Source organism: Terrapene carolina, unplaced genomic scaffold (genome assembly GCF_002925995.2).
Source record: "Terrapene carolina triunguis isolate 2854851 unplaced genomic scaffold, T_m_triunguis-2.0 Scaffold112, whole genome shotgun sequence".
NCBI classification, from domain to species: domain Eukaryota; kingdom Metazoa; phylum Chordata; order Testudines; family Emydidae; genus Terrapene; species Terrapene triunguis.
In genome coordinates, this window is record NW_020664463.1 from 19,887,043 (window position 1) to 19,912,762 (window position 25,720).

Here is a 25,720-nt window from a genome sequence, read left to right on the forward strand (position 1 = left end):
GTTGTACCCGCTTATTATTAATTATTATTACTATTACTGTACTATTATTATCATTATTATTATTATTATTATTATTATCTGACCATAGCACCTAGTATATCAGGGATGTATTTGCTCTAGCATTGATATGGGTATATCAGAAATCTGATTAGAAAACTCTAATTTCAGAAATCTGTGATTCAGCAATGACTAATCATCCTTAGGCAAAAACTCTCTATACAAGTTTTCGGGAGAGGGATAGCTCAGTGGTTCGAGCATTGGCCTCCTAAACCCCAGGTTGTGAGCTCAGTTCTTGAGGGGGCCACTTAAGGATCTGGGGCAAAATCAGTACTTTGTCCTGCTAGTGAAGGCAGGGGGCTGGACTCCATGACCTTTCAGGGTCCCTTCCAGTTCTATGAGATAGGTATATCTCCATAAACCAAAAAAACCCCAAGAAAATTGGAATGCAGTAAATTCAGGTTTGTCATTTATGGGCTATGGATAGGATTTCCAAAGGTGTTTAACTTCCATTTAAATTACTTTCAGTTAAGCACCTAGATGCTTTGAAAATCCCACTAGACACTAGCTGCATCTTTAAGTGCTTAAATATCTTTGGAAATGAAACTGTCCCTAAGTGACTTAGGAGCACTAAAGAGCCATGCAGGCTTTTTTAGAAAATCCCACCCACATGTCACAGCTGATGTACAGCAACATTGACTTTCAATGGATCTGTGCCAATTTATACAAACCCAGGATCGAGCCTTATATGGGATTTTATGTAACAGTACGATTTAATAGTGTAGGTGGTTATCAATGATAGGCCTTGGCTACACTTGCGAGTTACAGCGCAATAAAGCCGCCCACAGTGCTGTACCTCACTCCCCGTCCACACTGGCAAGGCACGTACAGCGCTGTATCTCCCTGGCTACAGCGCTGCAGGTACTCCACCTCCCCGAGAGGAATAAGAGATGCAGCGTAGTGACTACAACTCCCGGGTGTCAGTGTGAATGAGGAGTTAGCTTGCTGCACTGTGATAATCCCCTTATCAAGTGGCCACTCTTCTCATTGTTGTGATCGGCTCCAGGCAAGGCCACCCAGGGGGTGGGCAAGTGGGGCAATTTGCCCCAGGCCCCGGGCCCCGCAGGGGCCCCACAAGCCCTGGCCCGGCGGCGGTCCGGGTCTTCGGCGGCATTTCGGCAGCGGGGGGCCCTTCAGTGCTGCCAAAGACGTGGAGCGACTGAAGGGCCCCCCGCCGCCGAAATGCCGCCAAAGACCCAGACCGCCGCCGGTGAGTACAAGCACCGCAGCTCCCCCGCTTTGCCCCAGGCCCCCTGAATCCTCTGGGCGGCCCTGGCTCCAGGAATGCGGAAGTGCCGTTTCAAAGCTCCGTACCACAGAGAAAAAGCAAACATTTTGCTGTTTGCTTTGAGTGAGTGAATGAGAAGCAGGGGGGACAGAACTTGCAAGGCAGCGCTGACACACTCTCAGCACCCCAAAAACCACTCTCTCTCCCCCCACACTCCCTGTCACCCCCCACCCCCTTTTGAAAAGCACATTGCAGCCACATGAATGCTGGGATAGCTGCCCATAATGCACCGCTCCCAATGTCGCTGCAAACGCTGCAAATGTGGCCACGCCAGTGCGCTATCAGCTGTCAGTGTGGACAGACTGCAGCACTTTCCCTACTCAGCTATACGAAGGCGGGTTTAACTCACAGCGCTGTACAGCTGCAAGTGTAGCCATACCCTTAGTCTAAATCTCTTCCACTTCTGAGTGGAAAAATAAGTAATGGTAATAATAATCAGTAACAACAATTATAAATGGGAAAAGTGCTTGCTCTAAGAACTGAGCAATGCCCAGTGGGCTTCATTGCTAAAAAGTAGGGGTGTTGATTAATAGCAGTTAACTCACGCGATTAACTCAAAAAAATTAATCACGATTAAAAAAATAATCGCAATTAATCACAGTTTTAATCACACTATTAAACAATAGAATACCAATGGAAATGTATTAAATATTTTGGATGGTTTTCTACATTTATATATATATATATATATATATATATATATTATTCTGTGTTGTAATTGAAATCAAAGTGTATATTATTTTTTATTACATTTGATTATATTTGCACTGTAAAAATGATAAACAAAAGAAATGGTATTTTTCAATTCACCTCATACAAGTCTGTAGTGCAATCTCTTTGTCATGAAAGTGCAACTTACTGATATAGATTTTTTTGTTACATAAGCACTCAAAAACAAAATAATGTAAAACTTCAGAGCCTACAAGTCCACTCAGTCCTCCTTGTTCAGCCAATCGCTAAGACAAACAAGTTTGTTTACATTTACAGGAGATAATGCTGGACTTTTCCTATTTACAGTGTCACCAGAAAGTGATAACAGGCATTTGTATGGCACTTTTGTAGCTGACATTGCAAGGTATTTACGTGCCAGATATGCTAAACATTTGTATGCCCCTTCATGGTTCAGCCACCATTCCAGACGACATGCTTCCATGCTGATGATGCTTGTTAAAAAAATAATGTGTTAATTAAATTTGTGATTGAACTCCTTGGGGGAGAATTGTATGTCCCCTGCTCTGTTTTACCCACATTCTGCCATATATTTCATGTTATAGCAGTCTCAGATGATGACTCAGCACACGTTGTTCGTTTTAAGAACACTTTCACTGCAGATTTCACAAAACACAGAGAAGGTACCAATGTGAGATTTCTAAAGATAGCTACAGCACTCGACCCAAGGTTTAAGAATCTGAAGTGCTTTCCAAAATCTGAGAGGGACGAGGTGTGAAGCATAGAATCATAGGACTGGAAGGGACCTTGAGAGGTCATCTAGTGCAGTCCCCGGCCTCATGGCAGGACTAAGTATTATCTAGAGCATTCCAGACAGGTGTTTGTCTAACCTGCTCTTAAAAATCTCCAGTGATGGAGATTTCACAACCTCCCTAGGCAGTTTATTCCATTGCTTAACCACCTGACAGTTAAGAAGTTTTTCCTAATGTCCAACCTAAATTATAGTAAAGAACAGAATTGTCAGACACGTAGATTAACATAATTTGTTGGGGAAGAGTCAACATGTTTTTTGTTTTCTACTAGAATTCTTTGAGGGGGTCAACACGCATGTGGATAAGGGGGATCCAGTGGATATAGTGTACTTAGATTTTCAGAAAGCCTTTGACAAGGTCCCTCACAAAAGCTCTTAAGCAAAGTAAGATTGCTGCAATTTAAGCCCATTGCTTCTTGTCCTACCCTAAGAGGTTCAGAAGAACAATTTTTCTCCCTCCTCCTTGTAACAATCTTTTATGTACTTGAAAACTCTTATCATGTCCCCTTCTCTTTTCCAGACTAAACAAACCCAATTTTCTCAATCTTCCCTCATAGGTCATGTTTTCTAGAACTTTTATCATTTTTGTTGCTCTTCTCTGGATTTTCTCCAATTTGTCCATATCCTTCCTGAAATGTGGCACCCAGAACTGGACACAATACTCCAGTTGAGGTCTTATCAGCGCTGAGCAGAGTGGAAGAATTACTTCTTGTGTCTTGCTTACAACACTCCTGCTAATATATCCCAGAATGATGTTCGCTTTTTTGGCAACAGCATTACACTGTTGACTCATATTTAGCTTGTGGTCCACTATGACCCCCAGATTCCTTTCCGCAGTACTCCTTGCTAGGCAGTCATTTCCCATTTTGTATGTGTGCAACTGATTGTTCCTTCCTAAATGGAGTACTTTGCATTTGTCCTTATTGAATTTCATCCTGTTTATTTCAGACCATTTCTCCAGTTTGTCCAGACCACTTTGAATTTTAATCCAAAGCACTTGCAACTCCTCCCAGCATGCTTTCAGAAGTCTTAAAAGAGCAACACTCTGATGCGGAAACCAAACCACCAAAAAAGAAAATCAACTTTCTGCTGGTGGAATCTGACTCCGATGATGAAAATGTAGATGCATTGGTCCGCACTGCTCTGGATTATTATCGAGCAGAACCCATCATCACCATGGACGCATGTCCCCTAGAATGGTGGTTGAAGCATGAGGGACATATGAATCTTTAGCGCATCTGGCATGTAAATATCTTGCAACGTCGTCTAGAACAGTGCCATAAGAATGCCTGTTCTCACCTTCAGGTGATATTGTAAACAAGAAGCAGGCAGCATTGTATCTTGAAAAAATAAACAAACTTGTTTGTCTGACTGATTGGCTGAACAAGAAATAGGACTGAGTGAACTTTACATTGTTTTATTTTTGAATGCAGTTATTTTGTACACAAGTTTACATTTTTCAGTTAAACTTTCATGATAAAGAGATTATACTACAGTACTTGTATTAGGTGAATTGAAAATTACTATTTCTTTTGTTATTTTACAGTGCAAATATTTGTAATAAAAATAAATATAAAGTGAGCACTGTATACTATATATTCTGTGTTGTAATTGAAATCTATATATTTGAAAAAATATTTAAATAAATGGTATTTAATAATAATTATATTATTGTTTAACAGTGTGATTAATCATGCGATTAATCATGATTCATTTTTTAATCGCTTAGCAGCCCTACTAAAAAGTTATTTCTTTAGTGTTACAACAATAATCAAAAGATAAATACATGCAAGGCAGAAAATGGTATGTTAATACATTTTCCTTCATCACATTAATTTCTTACTTAGGATGAATGTTAGTGCTGGGTTGACAGCTCTGGAGACCGATGCCCTTTGTTGAGCCAGAGAGCAGGTGCAGCAGCAGAGCAAGTTTCTTGTGGTGAGTACCTGATTCTCCTCTCTCTTATATTGATGTAAACTGAAGTCAGTGGGGTTACACGCTTGTGAAAGAGAGAGCAGGATGAAGTTCACTCTCTGTTCGTGTGCTCCGGATATGGCGGGATAGAATATGGAGATAGAATATGTGCTCCCTCATATGGAGGGATGACAAGCTAATACATTCTCGAATCCCAGTGAGTTCCTGGCCTCTGCTGTTACTCGTAACAAATATGCCAACTGTGCTTTGGACACTTACTCACTAGCACTGGACTTGAGACAAACAACCAGTTTCACACAGGCCACCAAATGTTGATGACTATCATTATCTATCAGCTTGGCTTGTATTTGCACCAATGTTCAATAAGCAAACACCTCAGTACCCCATTACTCGTCTTCTGAGCCCTCTAGTTCCTTTTCCCTTCCCAAATGATAATGATAAGGCAACCAAGAATCTGCTTCTGTGATCCTCCCTCAACCTCTCCAAATGCACCTTCTAAGTGGAATTGAGGTAGAGACAGTGGAGTATATGTGAATTCCAGCAATGTCCTCAGACCATGCCCCTCTCCTTCATCTTAGTTTCTCCCACTTCCCCCTGGTGTAGGTCCAGTAGTAGAAGTTTAGGAAGAGAACAATGAGGCTGAGGATGTAGAGGAAGACTGCAACGTTGAAGCCATCGGGGAATGGGCACTCTGTGAAGAGGTTATAGGAGGAGTGAACGGCGATGGCCACAAACTGGCACTGCCAGGGGGAAAAAAAACAGAAGCAGGATTAGAGATGCTACATAGCAAAATAGTCAAGCTAAATCTGACTATTGGTCCATCCAGTCCAGCATCCCTTCACTAGTCACATCACAACAGACTATTGGTCCACTCAGTCCAGAACAAGCCTTCTTTTAGACTGAAGTAGGTCAGATATCCCATCTCCCACCTTAGTGGAAGAAACCATTTATTCACCAAGCCCAATATTCGGCTTCTACCATACTGAAGGATATCATGGGTCCATGAAGTACTGGATACTGCCCACTGCCACAGGGGAGCAGGAAATTAGTTCATAAAGTTTAGTATCCTGCCCCATGCCATACAAGAGCAGATCACTAGTCAGTCTTCTGTTGTGTCCCTTCTCTGCTACTGTCCAGTAACTGATGCTTTGGGATAGGTATCTGAGGGTAAGGAGAATCCTTCCTTTCACCAGATGGTGTTCAGATTATACCTTTAAGCATCTGGATTGAGAGCCCTTTACATTTTAGCTTAGCGAGTGTAACTGCAGCTATTACTCTTATTCATATAAGCATCAATCCATTTTTTATCTTACTAAGCCATTCGCCTTAATATCTCGCAGCGTGGAGTCCTATACATTGAATGTATGTTGTGTAAACACGTATTTCCTATGCTCTGTTCTGTATTTTTTAATCTTTCGTTCATGCAGTGCCTTCTTGTCCCTGTATTACAGCACAGGGTAAATAAGAGCCCTGAACCAGGCTTCTTTACACCCTTTATTATTTTAACTTTACAGCATCTCCTCTTACTCTTCTTTAGTAACTAAATAATCCTAGTCTTCATAATCTCTCTTTGTATGGAATTAACTCCCTGCTCCCCCAGGCACATGGCTCTAATCATTGCCCTTCTCTGGACTATTTCTATTTATGTTGTAGCCTTAAGCAACCAGAGAAACACATGGTTGAAATGTCAGGATTTGCCACATCCTCAGAGATGAGAAAAGGAGAAAGCCAAGAGAAAATAATTTAGAAGGAGCTAAGGCCTACTATTTGTTTTTTGTTTTGTTTTTTAAATCTGGGTGCATACAATCTAAATCCATACTAAGGAATCAAAATAAAAGGAGGTCTGATTTCCACAGTTACTGGACAACCACAGCTCCCACAAACTTCAGTGATCACTCAACACTTCCACGCAAAGAAAATCAAGCTACTTGTTAAGGACTTCGGGGGGGATGGGGGAAGGTGGGGTATGGAGCCAGCTACCATACACAAGAAGTCAAGTCTTCCTGATGAGGAATCAGTGATTGGAATGATCTTTCCCCAGAGTCCCTGGCTGAAATGTACTATGCTGCGATGCAGAAAACTCTTCTTATAAATTGGGGTGGGGAGGGTAACGGACATGTAAAAGTCTTCTGTCTGTTTTCTTCCCCTCATGGGGATAAGGCTTTTCTAGAAAAAGTCACTGTAGGTATTGAAATGTCTCTTGGCTTACTCCTGAGTACCACTCAACTCAGACTTCTCCCTGATCAGTTGCAGTAGGACACCTAGGGAGATGGCCATTCCAGTAGGTTAGACCAGGGATGAGAGAGCCAGGGAGGGGACAGACAGAAAACTGGTGCCACCCTATCCCAGGTCTGGAGTGGGAGGAGGTAGATGTATGAAATTAATTACCAGCTGCAGGATGGTGAGATAGCGTTTCCACCACAGGTAGCGCTGCATTTGTGGTCCCAGGCTGGCCAGCCCATAATACAGGTACATGAAGATGTGCACAAAGGAGTTCAACATCCCAATGAAGAAGGCTGTGGGATAGAGAATACAGGAAAGCAGGAAGAACAAGGCACACAGAGTCTATGAGGCTCGTCCTCCTGTACTGACAGACACAGTCCCCTAGGTGACATGTCCAAAATATTATCCCCTTGTGACCCATACATATGTGACACCCTTCAGTTCCTGAATGCCCTAGAAACATGATTCTTCATCCTATACCGTCTCACACCCTCCAAGGAGCACCCTATGCCACCCTGCTCCCTCTGTGTGGGCTGCAGCCATGACTGGTTTCTAGAAGGGACAGACAGGAGGTCCAAAGACAGAAGAGGGAATGCTAGATTAGATATTGCAGATCACTCAGATATCAAGACCTTTTACAAAACTGCTTCCCATGCAAAAGCACCATGAATTCCTATGCCAAGCTTGGTTCTATAGTTCTAGCATTGTGCATTAGGGTGGGTTAGTGAGAGGGGGCAGTCAGGCTAGACAGGGGGTGGGGAATAGTCTGGATATGAGCTGGAGAGTGAATGGGACAGTCTGGATCTGGGCACAACAGTGAATGGGACAGGCCCTAGCTGAACAGAGAATGAGGGCAGTCCTGTTCTGGGAAGGAAAACAAGAAGGTGCAAACTTAGGCCTTGAACCTGGTGTTCTCATTTCTGTCTGGGCAGTGAATGGGGCAGTCTTGTCTTGGATGAGACAGTGATTAGAACAGTCTAGAGGCGGACAGGACAGTCCAAAAAAGCACCCAACAGGTGTCAGTCGTGATACCCTTGTCTCTCACTACCAAAGTGGATAATGTGCAGTGAGGTTTCTGTCCACTAGCCAGTCAAGATGCAGGGTTCAAATTATCTCCAGAACAAGAGAGAGGGAGACAAAGTATGCCCAGTGAAATGAAGCTTACCCTGTCCTCCAGGCACGTATTTGACACCAGCCCACCAGTTGAAAAGCATGGTGCCATGATGATACACATGCAGGAAAGTCACCTGCTCAGGCTTTTTGCGCAGAATGAAGAAGACCTGAAAGAAGTCAGAAGAGAGAAAGTCTTGAATTCTTCCGTATGTTTAGACAGGGCCTAGAAGTGCAAGGGGCTACGGGTAGTCAGCGCTTGACCTGAAGCACCGCAACTCCATTCTGCTTGCATCTTGGTGACATATCATCCTTCCCTTTAGAAGCCAAGCTGAGCACTGGCAAATCCAACACACACATGGACCTTATGCTATTTGGAAGGGGAGAGGCCAAAGGACAGTGCCTCTTCCACAAAGCCTCAGCCATCTGTACCTTGGGATTCCACTGCAGACTCTCTCAGTGGTTACCCACACAGATGGGCCCAAGACATGACATCTGGATCCAGACCTGAGCCTCCATGTAGCTTGGAGGTATCTGGATCTGGGGTTTTGTTTGAGGTCCACAATGCAGAAGCAGAGGTTACATGCCTACTAGCACTGGGGACAGATCTCCAGGGGAGGCATCACATTGAGCAGCCAAGCTCTGATGGTGTTCCCATTAGGAAAGAGGGTGATATCAACCAGTTATATGCTGCTTTGTCACTACCAGGAAGAACTGCTTTCTGGGCAGTGGTGAATGGGGGAACAGCCCCTATCTGCTACTCAGAATGCAGAGGGGTAGTCCAGCCCATTAGCCATGCAACTTTCACTCCTTCAAATCAATCCAGTTCATAGGCAGTCCCTACACTAATAAAATCTGGGCATAGAATCAAAGTATTCCCCAGCCAGGATCGGTTCTAGGGGTTCTAGGCAATCCAGCAAACACCCTGCCCTTGCTGACCAGTTCCCCCTGTAGGGTCCAGTCTGCCATTTGAGTGCAAGGGAAGGTGCGGTATATTACTATGGAGCAGTTGGCATTCATGATGGAAATTCAAGGTAAGTCAAAACTCACCCGGGACACAAACCCTTATCCCAGGATCAGTGGCCCGGAATAATCTCATCTTGTCAATGCACATGCAGCAATGGAGACTCTGGGGCATACGCCTACATAGTCCTAGGCTGTTTACTCTTCAGCTTAACATCATACTTTAGTCAGAAGGACAATGACTAGGCTGGGTCTATTGCAAAATGGGCAGACGCTACAATAGACTTGACCAATTGGTGAAATTAACCCTGCACCCACATTTGGGGACTGGACTCTCCCAGTGTGTGGGTGTGTAACCTCACCAGTCCCTCTCCCACCCACTTACTGCTCAGGTTCAGATTTCTCCTCTTGGCCCTGCATGAACCCCTGGTACTCTGAGTTATCTAAACATCAGAAAGTGTGTTTGTGTAAAGGGGGCTGATCCTAGATTTATAGGGAATGTCCACTCAGAGAATATGATGCCAGGTATGCAGTCATTGGGACAGAGAAGGCTCAGCCAATGTTTGTAAGGAAACTTACTGGGCTGATGCCAGTGGCAAGGCTAGAGGCTTGAAGGCAAGTGGTTTCCATATGACATTACCCTGAAGCTGTGCCCTCATCCCATGATAGTATCAGCATTATTCCCTGAAGTGGGCAGACACTGTGTGTGTGTGTGTGTGAGAGAGAGAGAGAGAGCGAGAGAGAGAGAGTGAAAGTGAGCGTGTACTGAAAGGCATCAGCCACATACAGAATAAATACAGTGCATTGGCCTTGGCACTATGTCTTTGTCACGAGGGGGCTCAGAGCCAGCACAATTCATTACAGAGCCTCAGCCCTGTTATTTTGGCCAGGCCCACCTTACCGTATCAAGCAGCTCGATGACTTTGGAGAAGAAGAACCACCAACACACTCTCGCCATCTGCTGGAAAAGACAAGGAAATGCCATGTGATACTGAGACAAAAGTTCTTGCTCAACGCATAGCTATCTATCGTAGGGAACGTCTACACTTAAAATACTACATCAGCACAGCTGCGCCGTTGTAGTGCTTCAGTGTAAACACTCACTACAGTGACAGCAGGGGTTCTCCCATTGCTGTAGTTAATCTGCCTCCCCGAGAGATGGAAGGAGGCATTTGGAATAATTCTTCCAAGCGCTGTCTACACTGGGGGTTAGCCTGGCATAGCTATGTCTCTCAGGGAGGTGGATTTTTCACACCCCTGAGAGACGTAGCTATGCCGATGTATGTTTTCAGTACATTGTCCCCTGACGGTCTTATACTGCTGCCCTTCTTCATAGTATCTGACTGCCTTCTACATAAAATCTATAGGCATAGTGAAGTTCCTAGTGGACTTTATGGATCTCCCTTTTCACAGGGTAAAAATTCAGCCTACTTTATTTATTTTGGTTGGTTGGTTAGTTGATTTGTTTGTTTATTTTTGGTGGGGCAAGGGCAGAGTATCATTTCACTGATTGCCAAGTATTTTCAGTCTCATGGCAAAGCAGTGGACTCATCAGCATGGGAGGCAGGCTCAAGCCACAAATCCAGATCCACACCTGTACTCATTTGAAGTTTGGCTGTATTTGCAGACAAATAGGAATATGGTAAAACCACAGAATTATCAAAAAAAAAAATCATGGATTTTTTAATGAAAATTACTGAATCCATAAGCCCTTATGAAACAGGTAGAAAATACAGACTTATCCATGTGCCAGGAGTTAGAGAGATTCCTTGAGTGCTGAAGTAAATCATTTAGTAAAATGGATTTGAAAGTAAGGGAATAGGAGCAAAGGCCTTCTTAGGACATGCAAAGGTAGCCAGAGTGCAGTTTGGCACCAGTCTTCCAGCAAAGCAACCCATCTATCTCTGAAGAATGAGAGCGACCCAAGACTAGTTCTGTATGAAACTGTACCCTCATTCCCAACTTGCTTCTGGTGTAATCCACTGGCTGACACAGGTAACTATAGTTGGCCAAGACTGAAGTTACCAGGAACTGAAAGAAAAGAAAAAAAAACTAATAAGAGAAACCCATTCTCTGTCCTGCATCTATCCAATCTTTCATATTTCCTTGGTCCCAAGGAGATTTACACTCTAATGCTAGGTAACCAGTCCCAATCCAGCACAGGCTGGTAGTGATTCAAATTCATCACTACAGAAAAAATATCTGTAAATATTTATAGCTATCTGTCAGAATCTGAAAGTGAATTTCTATATGATCATGTTTGTTACCCTTTGCTGCAGATATTTGAGTGCTTGAGCTTTTCTAGAATGAACAGTGAAGTATAAGCTTGAGAATTCTCTGAAAACAAATTTTGAATTGCGTATTGGATTGTAAACTTAATTGTTCATTTTGTGTTGGTAAGTTGCATTAGTCATCTAATCAGGGAGCTGAAATCATACCACGTGGCCCGACCAAGGATGAGAAGTGAATATTCACTTTTACCTGGTTGTGAGCAATCTTTAGGACTAAAGATTGTTTGCTAAATAAATTTGCAATTCTTTCTGAATAAGTGTGAGAATTTCATGATCCTTCTGAAAACAGTAAATAAAAAGCCATGTTCATTAGTTAGATCGTTCATTTCAAATGTACGCAGCTCTAGTCATTTGATGGGTATTCAGTGGCCCACATGTAAAGAGTTGGTAGATCTCAGTTCAGTTTCTAATGGAAAGTTGCCCATTAACACACACACTCCCCAACAACAATAAAAATAAACATCCCTTCCACTGCCAGTGGCATTAATTTGCACCCTGGTTGGAGGTCTCAGCAAACATGATTGCAAGAGTTTGGAAAATAAAATTCCTCTCACACCCTCAGAGATGGACCTGGTCAGGCTGAGGCACAATGTAGGGGACAAATGTACATCATGTGTTCTGTAGCTGCTACATAGCGGATTTTATATTCCAGGTTTGTCATTCAGAGACCTTTCAGAAGCATTATTTCTCCAAAACTCGAAGGGACGGTGTATTAAGGAAGGTTGAAACATGGGAGAAATTGTGTTTGCCGTATAGGGTATGTCTATACTACAACTAAAAACCTATGGCTGGCCCAGGCGTGCGGGGCTCAGGCTAAGGGGCTGTTTAACTGTGGTGTAGACATTCAGGATCAGGCTTCAGCCTGGGCTCTGGGACCCTGAGAGGTGGGAGGGTCCCAGAGCTCAGGCTGCAGCGCGAGCCAGAACATCTACACTGCAATTAAGCATCCCCTTAGCCTGAGCCCGAGTCAGTGGGCACAGGCCAGCCATGGGTTTTTAGTTAAGGTATAGACATACCCCATGTTGCAACCTTCCCTAACGCGGGTGTCTAATTGCAGTATAGAAATACCCATAAAGCAGTGGTTCTCAAACATATTTGATTGCACCCCCTTCTTTGTATCTGTAGTAGTTTATGCCTCCCCCACCCCCTTCTGGGCACCCGGCCAGCAGCTGCCACTCTTCAGCCACCCAGTTCTGAAGGCAGAGTGGAGAGCGGCAGCTGCTGGCCGGGCGCCCAGCTCTGAAGTCAGTGCCACCACCAGCAGCAGCACAGAAGTTTGGGTGGCAATACCATACCACCCTTACTTCTGCGCTGCTGCTGGCAGCAGTGCTGCCGTCAGAGCTGAGCGCCCAGCCAGCAGCCGCTGCTCTCCAGCCACCCAGCTCTGAATGTGCGCAGTAAGTTTTTTCCCCCTAAAGCTTCTCACGCCCCCACCCAGAATACATTCTGTGCCCCCTCATTTTGAGAACCTCTGCCATAGAGGCTTCACCACAATACATATTGAACTGAGTAGAATGTGCCCTCTAGTGGCAGAATGAAAACATATCACAGTCACCTGTTCATCAGAGAAGGAGTTTAAAGGGCTCCCGCTTCAAATCCCCCCTGCCAAAATGTTTAGCCAAATGGAGCTGATCCATTATCCTTACCTCATAGAACATATAGATTGACAGAGCCACCAGGGTCAAATTATAGGCAGTCAGCAGACCCTTTAGCCTCAGTGGCTCCCACTTCTGCATGAGGCGTGGTCCCAGTGCCACAAATAAGAGGTAGAGGGTGAAGAGCAGGGTGACTGGAAGTGGAGAGTAAACCAGGAGCCAGGGGTCTGTCCTTGGGTCTGCAAAGCAAAACACATTGCACAGAAGCAAAGAACAGTGTGGCTTGTGGGCCTCGAGAGGGAAATAGACTTTATATCTAAATAAACGGCTCCTGTCCTGGATTTTAATTTATCCCCTCCATCCCTGCCAATGAACGTCAGCCCTCACCCATTATGCCAGGGCTGAAGATCCACACAACACAGCCAGTTTGATTCCTTTCTTTTCCATCCTTGAGTTCCACACCAGTAGCATAGCTAGCGGGGTGCAGGGGAAGCAGCTGCTTCCCCTGCCTTTCCAAAAGCAGCCGGAGGAGCGAGGGGGGGCGCAGGCTGGTGGCCCGCAATGCAGCCGGCAGCCATGGGGGGGTGGCGGGTGCGGCTGGAGGAGCGGGGGGGCGCAGCATGGCGGCCAGCAGCCACGGCCGGAGGAGCGGGGGGACCACGGGGGTGGCACGGCAGGGCCGGAGGAGCCATGGGGGGGCGCGGAGCGGCCGGAGGAGGAGCCAAGGGGGGCGTGGCCAGAGGAGGAGCCAAGGGGGGCGCCTTTTTTATGTTTGCTCCCCCTCCTCTTAGAAGCTGGCTACGCCACTGTTCCACACGCAGCTCTACCAATGGCCCTCAATCCTGCCCTGCAGCCCCCTGCTATTCCAGCCCTGGGCTCCCCATGCAGCTCTGCCAATGCCTGTCAGTCCTGCCCTGCAGCCCCCCAGCTATTCCAGTCCTGGGCTCCCCACACAGCTCTGCCAATGCCCCTCAATCCTGGCCCTCAGCTGAACGTCAGCCCTCACCCATTATGCCAGAGCTGAAGATCCACACAACACAGCCAGTTTGGTTCCTTTCTTTTCCATCCTTGAGTTCCACACGCAGCTCTACCAATGGCCCTCAATCCTGCCTCACAGGCCCCCTGCTATTCCAGCCCTGGGCTCCCCATGCAGCTCTGCCAATGCCTCTCAATCCTGGCCCTCAGCTGCCCCTGCTATTCCAGTCCTAGGCTCCCCACACAGCTCTGCCAATGCCTTTCAATATTGCCCTGAAGCCCTCCTGCTATTCCAGTGCTGGGTTCCCCACACATATAGCTCTGCCAATGAACGTCAGCTCTCATCCATTATGCCAGCGCTGAAGATCCACATGCTCCGCAGTACTGACCTTCTCAACACCCTGCCCTTCAGATCTCCTGTCTACACAGATATCCACTTGCAGGGTCCCTTGTTACTCCTGTCATGGACTCTGACGCCGGAACTCTTCTAATATTCTACTTCTGAGTTCCACAGTCTGTCAGTGCTCCTAAATCTCCACTCAGAATCCCATTTGCTATTCCAGTCCTGGGACCCACACAGCTCTGGCAGCATGCCTCTCAACTTGCCTGTAGAATTCCCTCTCTTTTAGTCCTGAGCCCCCTCTTCAGCTCTGCCACTCAAAGCTGCTGAAGACAGATTTGAACCTTCTCTTGTTATCCCAATCCTGGGCCAGCACACAGAGCTGCCAATACACCTTAATTCTGATCTGCAGCATATTCCATTCCTGACATGCCACGCTACTCTGCAGCATCTCCTGTTATTCCAGTCCTGGGTCTCTGCTAAGTACACCCTGATAACTCTGCAAACATTGTGCAGTGGTTTGTCTCAACATTTCACTTGTTACCCGAGGTAGGATTGTACCTGGGTCTTCAGAAGTCAAAACCTGAGCTCTAATCACCTGGTCTATCAAGCCTGGCCATGACATACCAATGCACATTTTAAAACGTCACTTTACACGATATTTCAGAGTTTACAAGCAGCAAGGTGCACTTCTTGCTGGACAGACTTTCAGAGCCCCACGCTGAACCCATAAAGGGCTGCCTTCTTTAACCTTAATCCAGTGTCAAGAAAAAAGTTATATTAACTGTAGTTTGTACCCCAAATGCATTCAGAAACCAAAAACAATTCTTTAACATTTTAGGTTAAAAGACTTTATCTAAACAGCAAATTGAAAGAAAGAAGTTTCATTCAGTGTGAGCCAATATGCAATATTCACACATCCCTGGAATACCTTCTACTTAGGGTGACTGTATGCAGCAACCATTGATGCTGCAATGCATTATCAGTTAGCACATGCAACGCCTAAAACAGCATAGCTGGATAGCCACTAGTTCATGAGGTGTCACAACATACATCCTCGTGGGGTATAACATTACCCCACACATGTATTATCAATTCTAACATGCAAGTTACATTTATGCAAAAAAACGTAGCTTGTTTTGTGTGAGAGACAGTTACCAGTATTACAATACAAGATAGATATTGTCACTGGAAGCAAACATGTATACGTAGAACTACTAAAAATACAGTATAACAGTGCAACATGTTTGGAGTACACTTGTACCTCACACACTTTTTGATGCAGAAAAAGTATTTTTTATGCGAAATTAAAATTTTCACTGAATTGTGTACATGTGCCTAGGGGACAATGTCTAAAACAGTATAATTGGAGGGCTACTATTTCATGAGTTATCACAACATGTATGCTTGTGGGACACATTAGCCTACAAATGTGGATGAGGGTTAAAGAGTTTTCCTTCGCAAGAACAAAGATGCTTAAATCCCTTCCCTCATCCCACAAGCTGGTGTTTCCGTGGGCTACAGCTCAGGGCTCTAAAGAAGCTCAAGATCTTGGTAGGGAAAAGTGAGATTTTGCCATGTATCCAAGGAAAGGAAGTGAGTTCAAGAAGGGGATGATTCTTATTAATGGTTTGTACTTTCCATAGTGCCACCTAATGGCATCCTTGGCCAATTCCCATACAAGGCAGCTTCTCCACCTACCTCCATTTTCAAGGGCCCAGTTGTAGAACTCTTGAATTTTCTGCCAAGTTGAAGCCATCCCGGATCCCTGAATGGAAAGCAAAATAAGATTTAACCTTGTCTGTGATCTCCTAACCCCATTTATGCCACTCCAGGCTCCAAGTCCTGCAGTGTGCAGAGACTTCTGGTTACTCATAGACACGGTTTAAGGACTCAAGCTGGTCAAAAAAAATGTGTGTGTGGGGGGGAGAGAATTAGCAATTAAAAAAATAAAATTTAAAATTGTGTTGAAGTTTCAACAAATTTTCATAGAATTATGGAAGTGTTAGGCTGGAAAGGACCTAGAGAGGCCATCTAGTGCAGCCTCCTCAGACCAGATATACCTAGACCATTCCTGATAGTCTAAATATTCTTAAAAACTTCCTGCGATGGCTGATAGGACAAGAAGATCCAGGACTTCTGCTCTGCTCCAGGCAGGAGTGTGTCTAGGTGTAGTTCTCTGTATGTGCTGAGCAGGCATAGCTGGATGCTTGAAATGTGGGCTAGTGGGTGTGCTTGCCACGGTGTTCAACCGGGGAAAAGGTATTTCAAAAATATGCTGGTTTTTTAAAGGGGAAGGAGCGGATTCTGGTGTGTGTGACTCCTGGGCAATGGAGTTCAGAATGGAGTGGCTACTGTTGTGGGGACAGGGGCATTTTTGAACAGCTGCTGGAGGACTGTTAGAGTTGAAACAGGTAATTCAGTGTCTATGCTAGCACTACGTTGGATGGAAGAAGGTAGACTTTGTCTTTGCGTTATTGGGGGTGTTGTTATTACATTGATGTAACTGGGTGCCTGCATCACAACTTCCCTTGGAAGCCTGTTCCAATGCTTAGCTATTCTTATAGTTAGAAAGTTTTCCCCAATATCTAACAATCTCTCTTGCTGCAGTTTAAGCTAATTATTCTTGTTCTATCTTCAGTGGACCTGGAAAACAATGGATCAAGATTCCCCTTATAATAGTCTTCAAATATGGGCTGTTACTGGGTCAGTCTTCTTTTCTCAAGACTAAACATGCCCAGTGTTTTAACATTTCCTCATAGATCAGGTTTTCTAAACCTTTTATCATTTTTGTTGCTCTCCTCTAGAATCTCTCCAATTTATCCACATCTTTCTTTAAATGTGTTACCCAGAATTGGATAAAGTACTCTAGCTGAGTTCTCACCAGTGCCGAGTAGAGTGGTACAATTACCTCCTGTGTTTTGCATACCACACTCCCGTTAATATACCCCAGAATAATATTAGCCTTTTTAGTAACTGCATCATACAATGGATCTCAAATTGAGTATGAGTTTAATCCTCAGAGCCTTTTCAGCCGTACTACCACCTAGCTAGTTATTCCCCATGTTGTATTGGGCATTTGATTTTTTTCTTCCCACTTGTCTTTATTGAATTTCATCTTGTTGAATTCAGACCAATTCTCCAATTTGTCAAGGTGTTTTGAATTCTAATCCTGTCCTCCAAAGTGTTTGCAGTCCCTCCCCTCTTGGTGTTATCTCCGCAAATTTTATAAACACACCCTCCACTCCAAGTCATTAATGAAAATATTGACTAGTACTTGACCCAGGACTGACCCCTGTGGCACCCCACTAGATACATCCCCCCAGTTTACTAGAGAATCACTGACAATCTGCTTTGAGTATGTTTAATCTGGACCACATTTCCCTAGTTTGCTTATGAGAATATCATATGGGACTGTGCCAACTGCCTTACTAAAAATCAAGCTATATCACATCTACAGCTTCCCCCATCCACTAGGCCAGAAACCCTGTTAAAGAAGGAGATTGGGTTGGTAATTTTGACCATCTCTATAACCAGGTTAAAAAAAAAATGGAGGAAAAATGTCATGAAATTTTAGTCTAATTTTGGTGGGGGAGGGTCACTACATTTTGTTGCAATTTCAACATTTTAAATATTTTGTCTAGCTGCACTCAGGACACTAGAGCTTTGGTCCCAAGGTGATGACGGGCAAAGTGTGTGAAAGGTCCAAGAGATGAACAGAGTGTGCTATACTGTACCCTGTGGAGGGGGATGCGGGTGGGGATCACTGAAGCAATGTATCCCTTTTCGTTAGCTCACATGGCAAAATAGTCACTCTGGGACAAACACACAATCATCGCCTTACACACCTGTCACAGATTCACTCAGACAGATTTATCACCTGCTGCAACTCCAGTCAGAGCAGGGGTGAATTTGACTTCTTGACGCCTACTCTGCACAGTTGTACTGTTTTACCTATACTGGTGTACATAAAGTGGAATGTGTTAAGGGCTCCCCTTGCCAGTAATTCCAGATTCCCACTTGCTTTGCGAGGAAGACCTCTCCTACAGCCTTTGGGGAGGCAGGAATTGACCCAGAAATCACTCCCAGCTCTGTCATCAGTAACAAATCAGCTTTATCGGTCCCCTTCATCAGCTAACACACAGTCCTAGCGCCCATCCCCAGCATCAGCCACTCAGTCACTGACCAGGGTTCTTCTTCCCTTTGGGTTCTGGCTTCATTTCATGTATGCTGCAAGCAGATCAGTGTGGTCACACGCTCAGTCTGCTCCCTAGGCTGGTCCCCAGACTCTCAGCTTGCTATGTCACTCCAGCAGCAGTAGCAGCTGGTGCCTTCTCCAGTAGCCTGAGCAGCCCCTTCTTAAATGGCAATCCCACCCTCCAGTCACAGGAGGACTGGTAGATGCAAGTAGGCACTGGATTTTCTGCCAGCTCTCTAGCCAACCAGTGGTGTGGTGAGGGTGGAGAGACCAGCTTCTCCTTTCTGCTTATCCCCTTCTGACCAGGGCTCCAGGGTCAGAGCCAGCCTTCCCAGCACTGCTATTTATCTGTGGAGGTGGGTTCCACAGCGACAACAGCTGCAGCTCTGTCCGCATACAGGTGCTTTATACTGGTATAATTGTATCTACACTAGGGGTTGTGCAGGTGCAACTATTTCGGGGCGGGGGAGGGGTGAGGAAAGACACCTCTGACTGACATAGCTGTACTAGTACAAAAATTAGGACTAGACCAGGCCTGACACTATGGGCCAAATACTGTTCTCGTTTACATCATTGCAAATCTGGAGGAAAACCATTACAGTTAAAGATCTCATTACAGATTTACATTGGTGAAACAGAGCCAAATTTGGCTCTCCCTATTTAGGTGTTTATAGCACTCCTAACACCTGAGAACCTAAATGCAATCTGACAGGCACCCAATCACACCCTAAAATGTACATAGCAATCACACTCAAAGACACACACAAGGCTCTTTCTCTCTCCCACACATGTAGCAATCACACGCACCTCCACTTTCATTTTTTCATTCTCACACACTCTCCCCCCCTCCCCCGGCATTGATGCCCTCTGACACACTCACTTATATACACACTGTGACACAAAAGGTACACACTCACATCACCTGAACAGAATTCTCCAGCAGAGATCTGTCAAGGGATTAACAGCGAACTCTGAGTCAAACCAAGGAGGATTTCCTTGTGGTTATTTATACACACACACACTTTACACACAGCTCAGCTTGCTCCACTCCAGCTCTTTTTCTCCCAAACAGTGAGCTGAACCCCCAAGCAAAAGAGAACCCCATTACACAGAGCAGACTTACCCTTCCAGGGGAGATGCTGTAACTTCTCTCTTTTTCCAGGAATACTGTCAGGGTGCAGAAATCTTTCTAGTCCCTCCTGATACACCCCAGAGACAGCAGAACAAAGAGCTGCCGGAGTCCGTGCCGTTGAGCAGGCACCGTGCCACATTTCCCTCTCCTCACCTGAAGAAGGTGTCTCATCCGCTGGGTTCCCACACAGATGCTCTGAATTCTGGCTCCTTGACAAGATTCAGGGTGTGGTGTTCACCACCAGTGACTGTGAGCTGCAAACACCACCATTGCTGAAGGCCGTCTCTGACTTTGCCTGATCTGGAGTTACATCACATTCCCCTCCCCCACTCCATTTTACTGCTCCTCACGTGCTTTGTCAGATTAAGGGACTGGAAGGACTGAGAAAACAAAGGTTGAATTGGGCTGAGCTTCCATAGGAATGAACCTCTGACCTTCGGCCTCGTGCCTGGGAATGATGCCAAGTCTTCATGTTTAGAACCATGAAAGCCTTCTGTATTCTGACTCAGGGGCATGCTTTGGCAGCTTTTCAACCCCTGAGAGATGGGGAAGGGTGGGGCGACTCGATTGGGCAAAACTGGAAAAAGTACTATTGGCAGCACTCTTACAGAGCTTCCCCCACCCCACCCCTTGAGGATTTGTTCAATGGGATTTTCCATCTCCAAAAGTGACAAGTCCAAATCAGATGATGACAGCGGAGAAAGTGCTGAGAGCACCCAGCAAATAAACCCTCACTGGGATGTGAGATGGGGACACTGAGAGCAATCTCCTTCATTATTTCCAGCCTCCATCCCTAGGGGAAGCATCCTGGACCATCTTTAAATGAGACAGGGAGAATTCTCTGCATGATCACCAAGTTTCATTCTTCAGGTGTTTTAAGGTGGGCTCAATGCCACCACCAATGAGCACTGGCTGGAAATTCCCCCTCTGGGATCTCCAGCTTCCATTCCTGAGAGCAGGATTAACTCTTTGGAAACTATGATTTTCCCAGTGAATGTGTAATATCATGAGATTCATAGCTTCCAAGGCCAGAAGGGGCCATTGTGAATAATTCCTTGATCAGATCTTTTAGAAAAACATCCCATCTTGATTTAAAAACTGGCAGTCATGGAGAATCCACCACAGTCCTTGATCAGTTATTCCAATGACTCACAGCTAAAAAATTTACACCTTATTTCCAGTCTGAATTTATTTAGCTCCAGTTTCCAGCCACTGGATCATGTTATACCTTTCTCTGCTAGACTGGAGAGGCTATTTTAAAATATTTGTTCCCCATATTGGTACTTTAGATTCTAATCAAGTCACCCTTTAACCATTTCTTCATTAAGCTAAATAGATTGATCTCTTTGAGTCTACCACTATAAAGCAGGTTTTCTAATCCTTTAATCCTTCTCATGGCTCTTCTCTGAACCTTCACCAAGACACAGTATTCCAGCAGTGGTCACAAGACTGCCAAATACAGACATAAAATAACCTCTGTCCTCCTACTCAAGATTTCCTTGTTTATGCATTGCAGGATCACATTAGCTCTTTTGGCCACAGCACTGGGAGTTCATGTTGAGCTCCAAATCTTTTTCAGTCACTGCTTTCCGGGACAGAGTCTCCCATCTTGTAAGCATGGCTTACATTCTGTTTTCCTAGAAGTATATATTTACATTTAGCCATATTTAAATGCATATTGTTTGCTTGCTGAATCACTGACCTGTCCTCTTCATTATTTAACACTCGCCCAATTTTTGTGTCATCTGCCAACTTTATCAGAGATGATTTTATGTTTTCTTCCAGGTCATTAATAAAAATGTTAAATAGCATAGAGCCAAGAACTGATCCCTGCGGGATCCCAGAAAAGCATACCTATTCAATGATGATTTCCCATTTATAATTCCATTTTGAGACCTATCAGTTAGCCAGTTTTTAATCCATTGAATGTGCACCATGTTAATTTGATATCTTTCTAGGTTTTTTAAATCAAAATGGCATGTGGTAGCAAGTCAAATGTCTTCTAGAAGTCTACGTATATTACATCAAGACTATTACCTTTATCAACCAAATTCAGAGGTTAACATTCCAGCACCCCTCATATCACTTCCACATGCTCATTACTAGACATACCACAAACCATTCTGAAGAGCAAAAACATGTAGTCTAATCTCCTACTTCAATTTGAAAAGAAATAAAAATTAGGATATAGTATGAGCTCCTGTAAGAATCTTGTAGTGTTTGACTGGAATGCCCTGCCCTGCTAGCAGATGCTGACACTGTTGGGAAAGGATTCAGTTGGTCCTGCTGACTCATCGAGGGAATAAGGGAAATTGTCGTGGTTCTCTGGGGAGGAAGTTCTAGAAGGTATGGGCTGAGCAGCCATTAGGGAGGACCCATAGGAGCAGCCAAGCCTGGGGAAAGGTTTGAGTGGACCTTTGTTATCTTAATGTTGTTTTGTTTGTCAGTCCCTACTCCAGGAAGGGGCTGACATTGGACTCTGCCTACTGTGTTTGCAGGGCATTTGGGGACAAACACCTGCTCACAGTTCTTAATTAGCCAATTAATTCACCAATTACATTTCTGAAGCTTGGGTGCCCGAGCTCTTGGTGGGGTATCTGCAAAAGCTCTCCTCACATTCCTTGGCTAATTTAATGTCACTTTAAGCAACAACACTGCCTCATTATTTCTAGCTCATTTTCAAGAGCAGCAGGTGAAGACAAGTTTAGCGATCAAGCCAATTTGCTTTCTTTTTAAATTTGAAATTACTAAGGGGCACAGGGTAGTTGTGAAAATGAAGTAATTATAGTAGCAGTTGGAGAGAGTGAATCTCTGTAAACTGGGACAGATCCCCAGCTGGCATAAAGTGGCATAGTTCCACCGACGTCAACCAAACGATACCAATTTATACCAGCAGACAGTCTGGCCAAATGCTCCGTCAGAGCATGGTAGTCCTTACCTGCAGCAGTAATTGCTTCTGATCAGATATGTTAATCTTCCCAAGTTTACATGGGCCAGTGTCCACTGAGAACTTGAATGCGATCATTACATTCATTGCACCCTAAACAGAATCTAAATCAAGTTTTAATTAGTCCATTGTGCTACTGCTAACCAAGGCCAACAAATAGTTGAGGTAGAACAGAGTCTGATCTAATTCCCACCTAAGTCAATGGGAGTCTTTCCAATGACTTCTGTGAGAGTTGGATTAGACCCTTAGTGCTATTGGTAGATAAAGAATGGATACACTTGTGCAAATAAGTGAATATTATTTGGAAAGTTTTTAACTGTTGTAATGGGTGTTTTCATAAACCGTTGCTAAGCACAATTGTCAGGAAGGTAATATTCTGGAAAGTGTGCAGTGGAGTTATGTGATCTCACTTTAGCACACTTTCATAATCACATCAGGATTCAACTGTTAATGACAGAAATAAATAACAGCTGCTTTGATGAGTCTTCATTCAACAACTGGTAACTAAATAATAGATGTTTTTACAGCAATACAATTTCCTATGGAATCAGTACTGAAACACTCATTTTGTTATGTTAATATGCAATTATCAGTTCCTGAACCTTTTTAACAGTGTACAAATGGAGTAAGATTTTTCAGGTGGATTTTTGGAGACAAACAACTATCAATAATATTTGAGTAACTATGAAAAGCACTGCAATTTCAGCCTGCCCTGTTTTAGGGATCCCTACTCCATGGGGACAAAAAGAAAGAGTCACAGGTGAAAAACAATTTTGCCCTGTTCTTGTCAGTGCCAGTGAAGCCTACCAGTTGAAGGGGGAATTGGGAATCTGGACACCTGGATTCTATTTCTTGTTTTTATTACTGACTCAATCAGCTAACCCAGGGATTCTCACAACAATTTTTTTGGTGGCCTCAGAGTGCGGTCACCAATTCTTGCTGGTGGCTGCTGTGACAATTTTAACTAAAATTCCTAACTAAGTTTAGGAAAGACAAAATATATGCCCATATACACGTCCCAATCATTGCAATTTTTTTATGTTGGGATTTTTGGCAGACTGAATAATAAAAATAATGTACACTTTTCTCTATTCTTTACTGGACCTCAACAGAATAGAAACACAAATAAGGTGCTTTGCACGTTCTTGTCTTTTTTGTTGTTGTTTATTTTGCTTTTTTGGTGCTTTATTTAAGAGTTGCTAGCTAGTAACTGCTGCTGTGAAAAGTGATATTAACAAACATACAAATATCACTTTTCACAGCAGCAGACTTATTCAGCCCTGGCAAGCCCAGGGACAAATTAAGCCCTAGATGAGGGGCCAGGGAAGGCAGTGGAGTCCAGGGGGGAATGGATGGGGGTTGAGCCCAGGGCCAGAGCCTGTTGCCTGCCACCCCAAGGAAGGTAGGGAACTCACTAACAGCCTGCTCCTTCAGCATTTGTGTCTCCAGAGGGGAGCAGAGCCCAACCCTTCCTGGCGGCCTTGGGGGAGGGGCCACTGCTTTTCTCCTCTCCCCCATCACTGCTCAGAAGGCTGTGGCCACAAGAAAAGCCCCTGGTGGCTGCAAGTGGCCATGGTGGCCACATTTGAGAAATACTGAGCTAACCTCTCTGTTCCAGATCCTCAAAGGTATTCAGGTGCTTGAAATCAATGGGCGATAGGTACCTAACTACCTCTGAGGATCTGTGCCTCAGTTTCCCCATCAGGAAAATAGAGATAATACTACCTACCTACCTCACCAGGGTATTGTGACGGTTACTCAGTAATGTTTTTAAAGGAGCTTTATGGTCAGTTATATTCTGTTAATTTTGAATGGGAAACATGAGTTCTAATCCTAGCTCTGCCACTGACTTTTGTGATGTTGGGCTAATCATGCTCTGTGCTTCAGTTCCCTCCCCCTGTCTGTCTTGCCTGCTCAACTTATCAGCACTATGGGGCAGGAACTGTCTCTCTCATTATGTGTTTACACAATGGGGGCCTCAGTTTTAGTCAGGACCTTTACAGACTACTGTCATAGAAATAATAATAATAATGAAGATGATGAATGCCACTCCAGTAGGACCTAGGTCAAAATCACCAATTCATTTGACAAAGGCTATTGAACAGCTGACAGCTTGGCATGATTTTTGATCACTGTTGCTCCAGGGCTGGATTTTAACTGGCAACTTTAGAAGAGAAAGGCTCTGCTACCTACTTCTAATCCCCTGGACCATTCAGCACCCATGCCCCAAGAGTTGCAAATCTAACTTGATCAACGGGGCAATCGTCCTGTGACATTTTAAATTCCTCCTGTATTCAAAGCTCGGCTCCCTAAAGACAGCTGCAGCACAGGCTGTTTTATGCTTTACAGTGGCTTTGACAGAGATGTGGGAAGCCAAAGGAGAGAAAGTGTCCAGAAACTTGTCCCTGTCATAGTGCTCTGTTGAGCAGAGAATATTAACCATACTAAACTATGCTCATTTATTGGGATTACTCTTCGGGGGCGGGGGGGGAGTTTCTCTAATTCTATCAATGTACTGCTTGTGTCACTTGTGTTCTCATACGGAGCTCTACTTCTGCAAGTTCCCTCCCAATGGAGCTATCCTGCAGGACCTAGGTTCCCCAGGGCTGGGTTTTTTCAGCCCCAGAATCTCTCTCTCTCTCTCTCACTCACACACACTGTCTCTCTCTCTCTCTCTCTCTGAGAGGACGAGATTAATCAGCACTCCCAAGCTGACCCCTTACATGTCGCTGGACTCAGTAGGCTGGGTCAAGCAGCACTTTCAATCTGCCACCCTTATATGTCCCAGGTTCAGCATGTCCCTATCCCCACTTTCACGTTACAATTGTTCTGGTAGTAACCCACTTGATGAGCAAACCCTACAGGATTTTTGGGCGCTGGAGGGATCTTTAGCTTACGTACAAGGAGCGTTGCTGCAGAGCAAATGGGGAAGTCAAAAAACACCCACTGGGGGGTAGGGAGGGGAGAGAGAGAGAGAAGCAACCAGCTTAACAATGAAAGTTATTTATTGCCAGGTAATAACCATACAAGGGGAGCCAAACAAACAAAACAGTGATAATGTTAAATCTAACAAATTTTATTATAAAAGTCAGGTTTAGAAAACTATTCAGTAACTCCTCACTTAAAGTCGTCCCGGTTAATGTTGTTTCATCGTTAGGTTGCTGATTAATATGGGAACATGCTCGT

The 25,720-nt window shown here is 44.5% G+C and overlaps 1 protein-coding gene across 2 annotated transcripts; it reads right to left on the bottom strand.

Annotated features, from left to right (window-relative positions):
* Nucleotides 1-4,553: 4,553 nt before the first annotated feature.
* Nucleotides 4,554-19,890, bottom strand: LOC112104854 (elongation of very long chain fatty acids protein 4-like). 2 transcript variants are annotated; one of them, XM_024197417.2, is made up of 8 exons: nt 19,579-19,890; nt 15,959-16,025; nt 12,994-13,181; nt 11,007-11,087; nt 9,958-10,014; nt 8,149-8,263; nt 7,149-7,276; nt 4,554-5,500 (listed from the first exon to the last, which is right to left on the bottom strand). In XM_024197417.2, exons 2-8 carry the CDS (start codon nt 16,014-16,016, stop codon nt 5,330-5,332), a joined length of 798 nt encoding a protein of 265 aa, XP_024053185.1. In that variant the 5' UTR covers nt 16,017-16,025; nt 19,579-19,890; the 3' UTR covers nt 4,554-5,329. The 2 variants fall into 2 exon arrangements, with proteins under 2 accessions (XP_024053185.1, XP_024053184.1); XM_024197416.2 differs by having other exon boundaries at nt 9,958-10,017.
* Nucleotides 19,891-25,720: the final 5,830 nt, after the last annotated feature.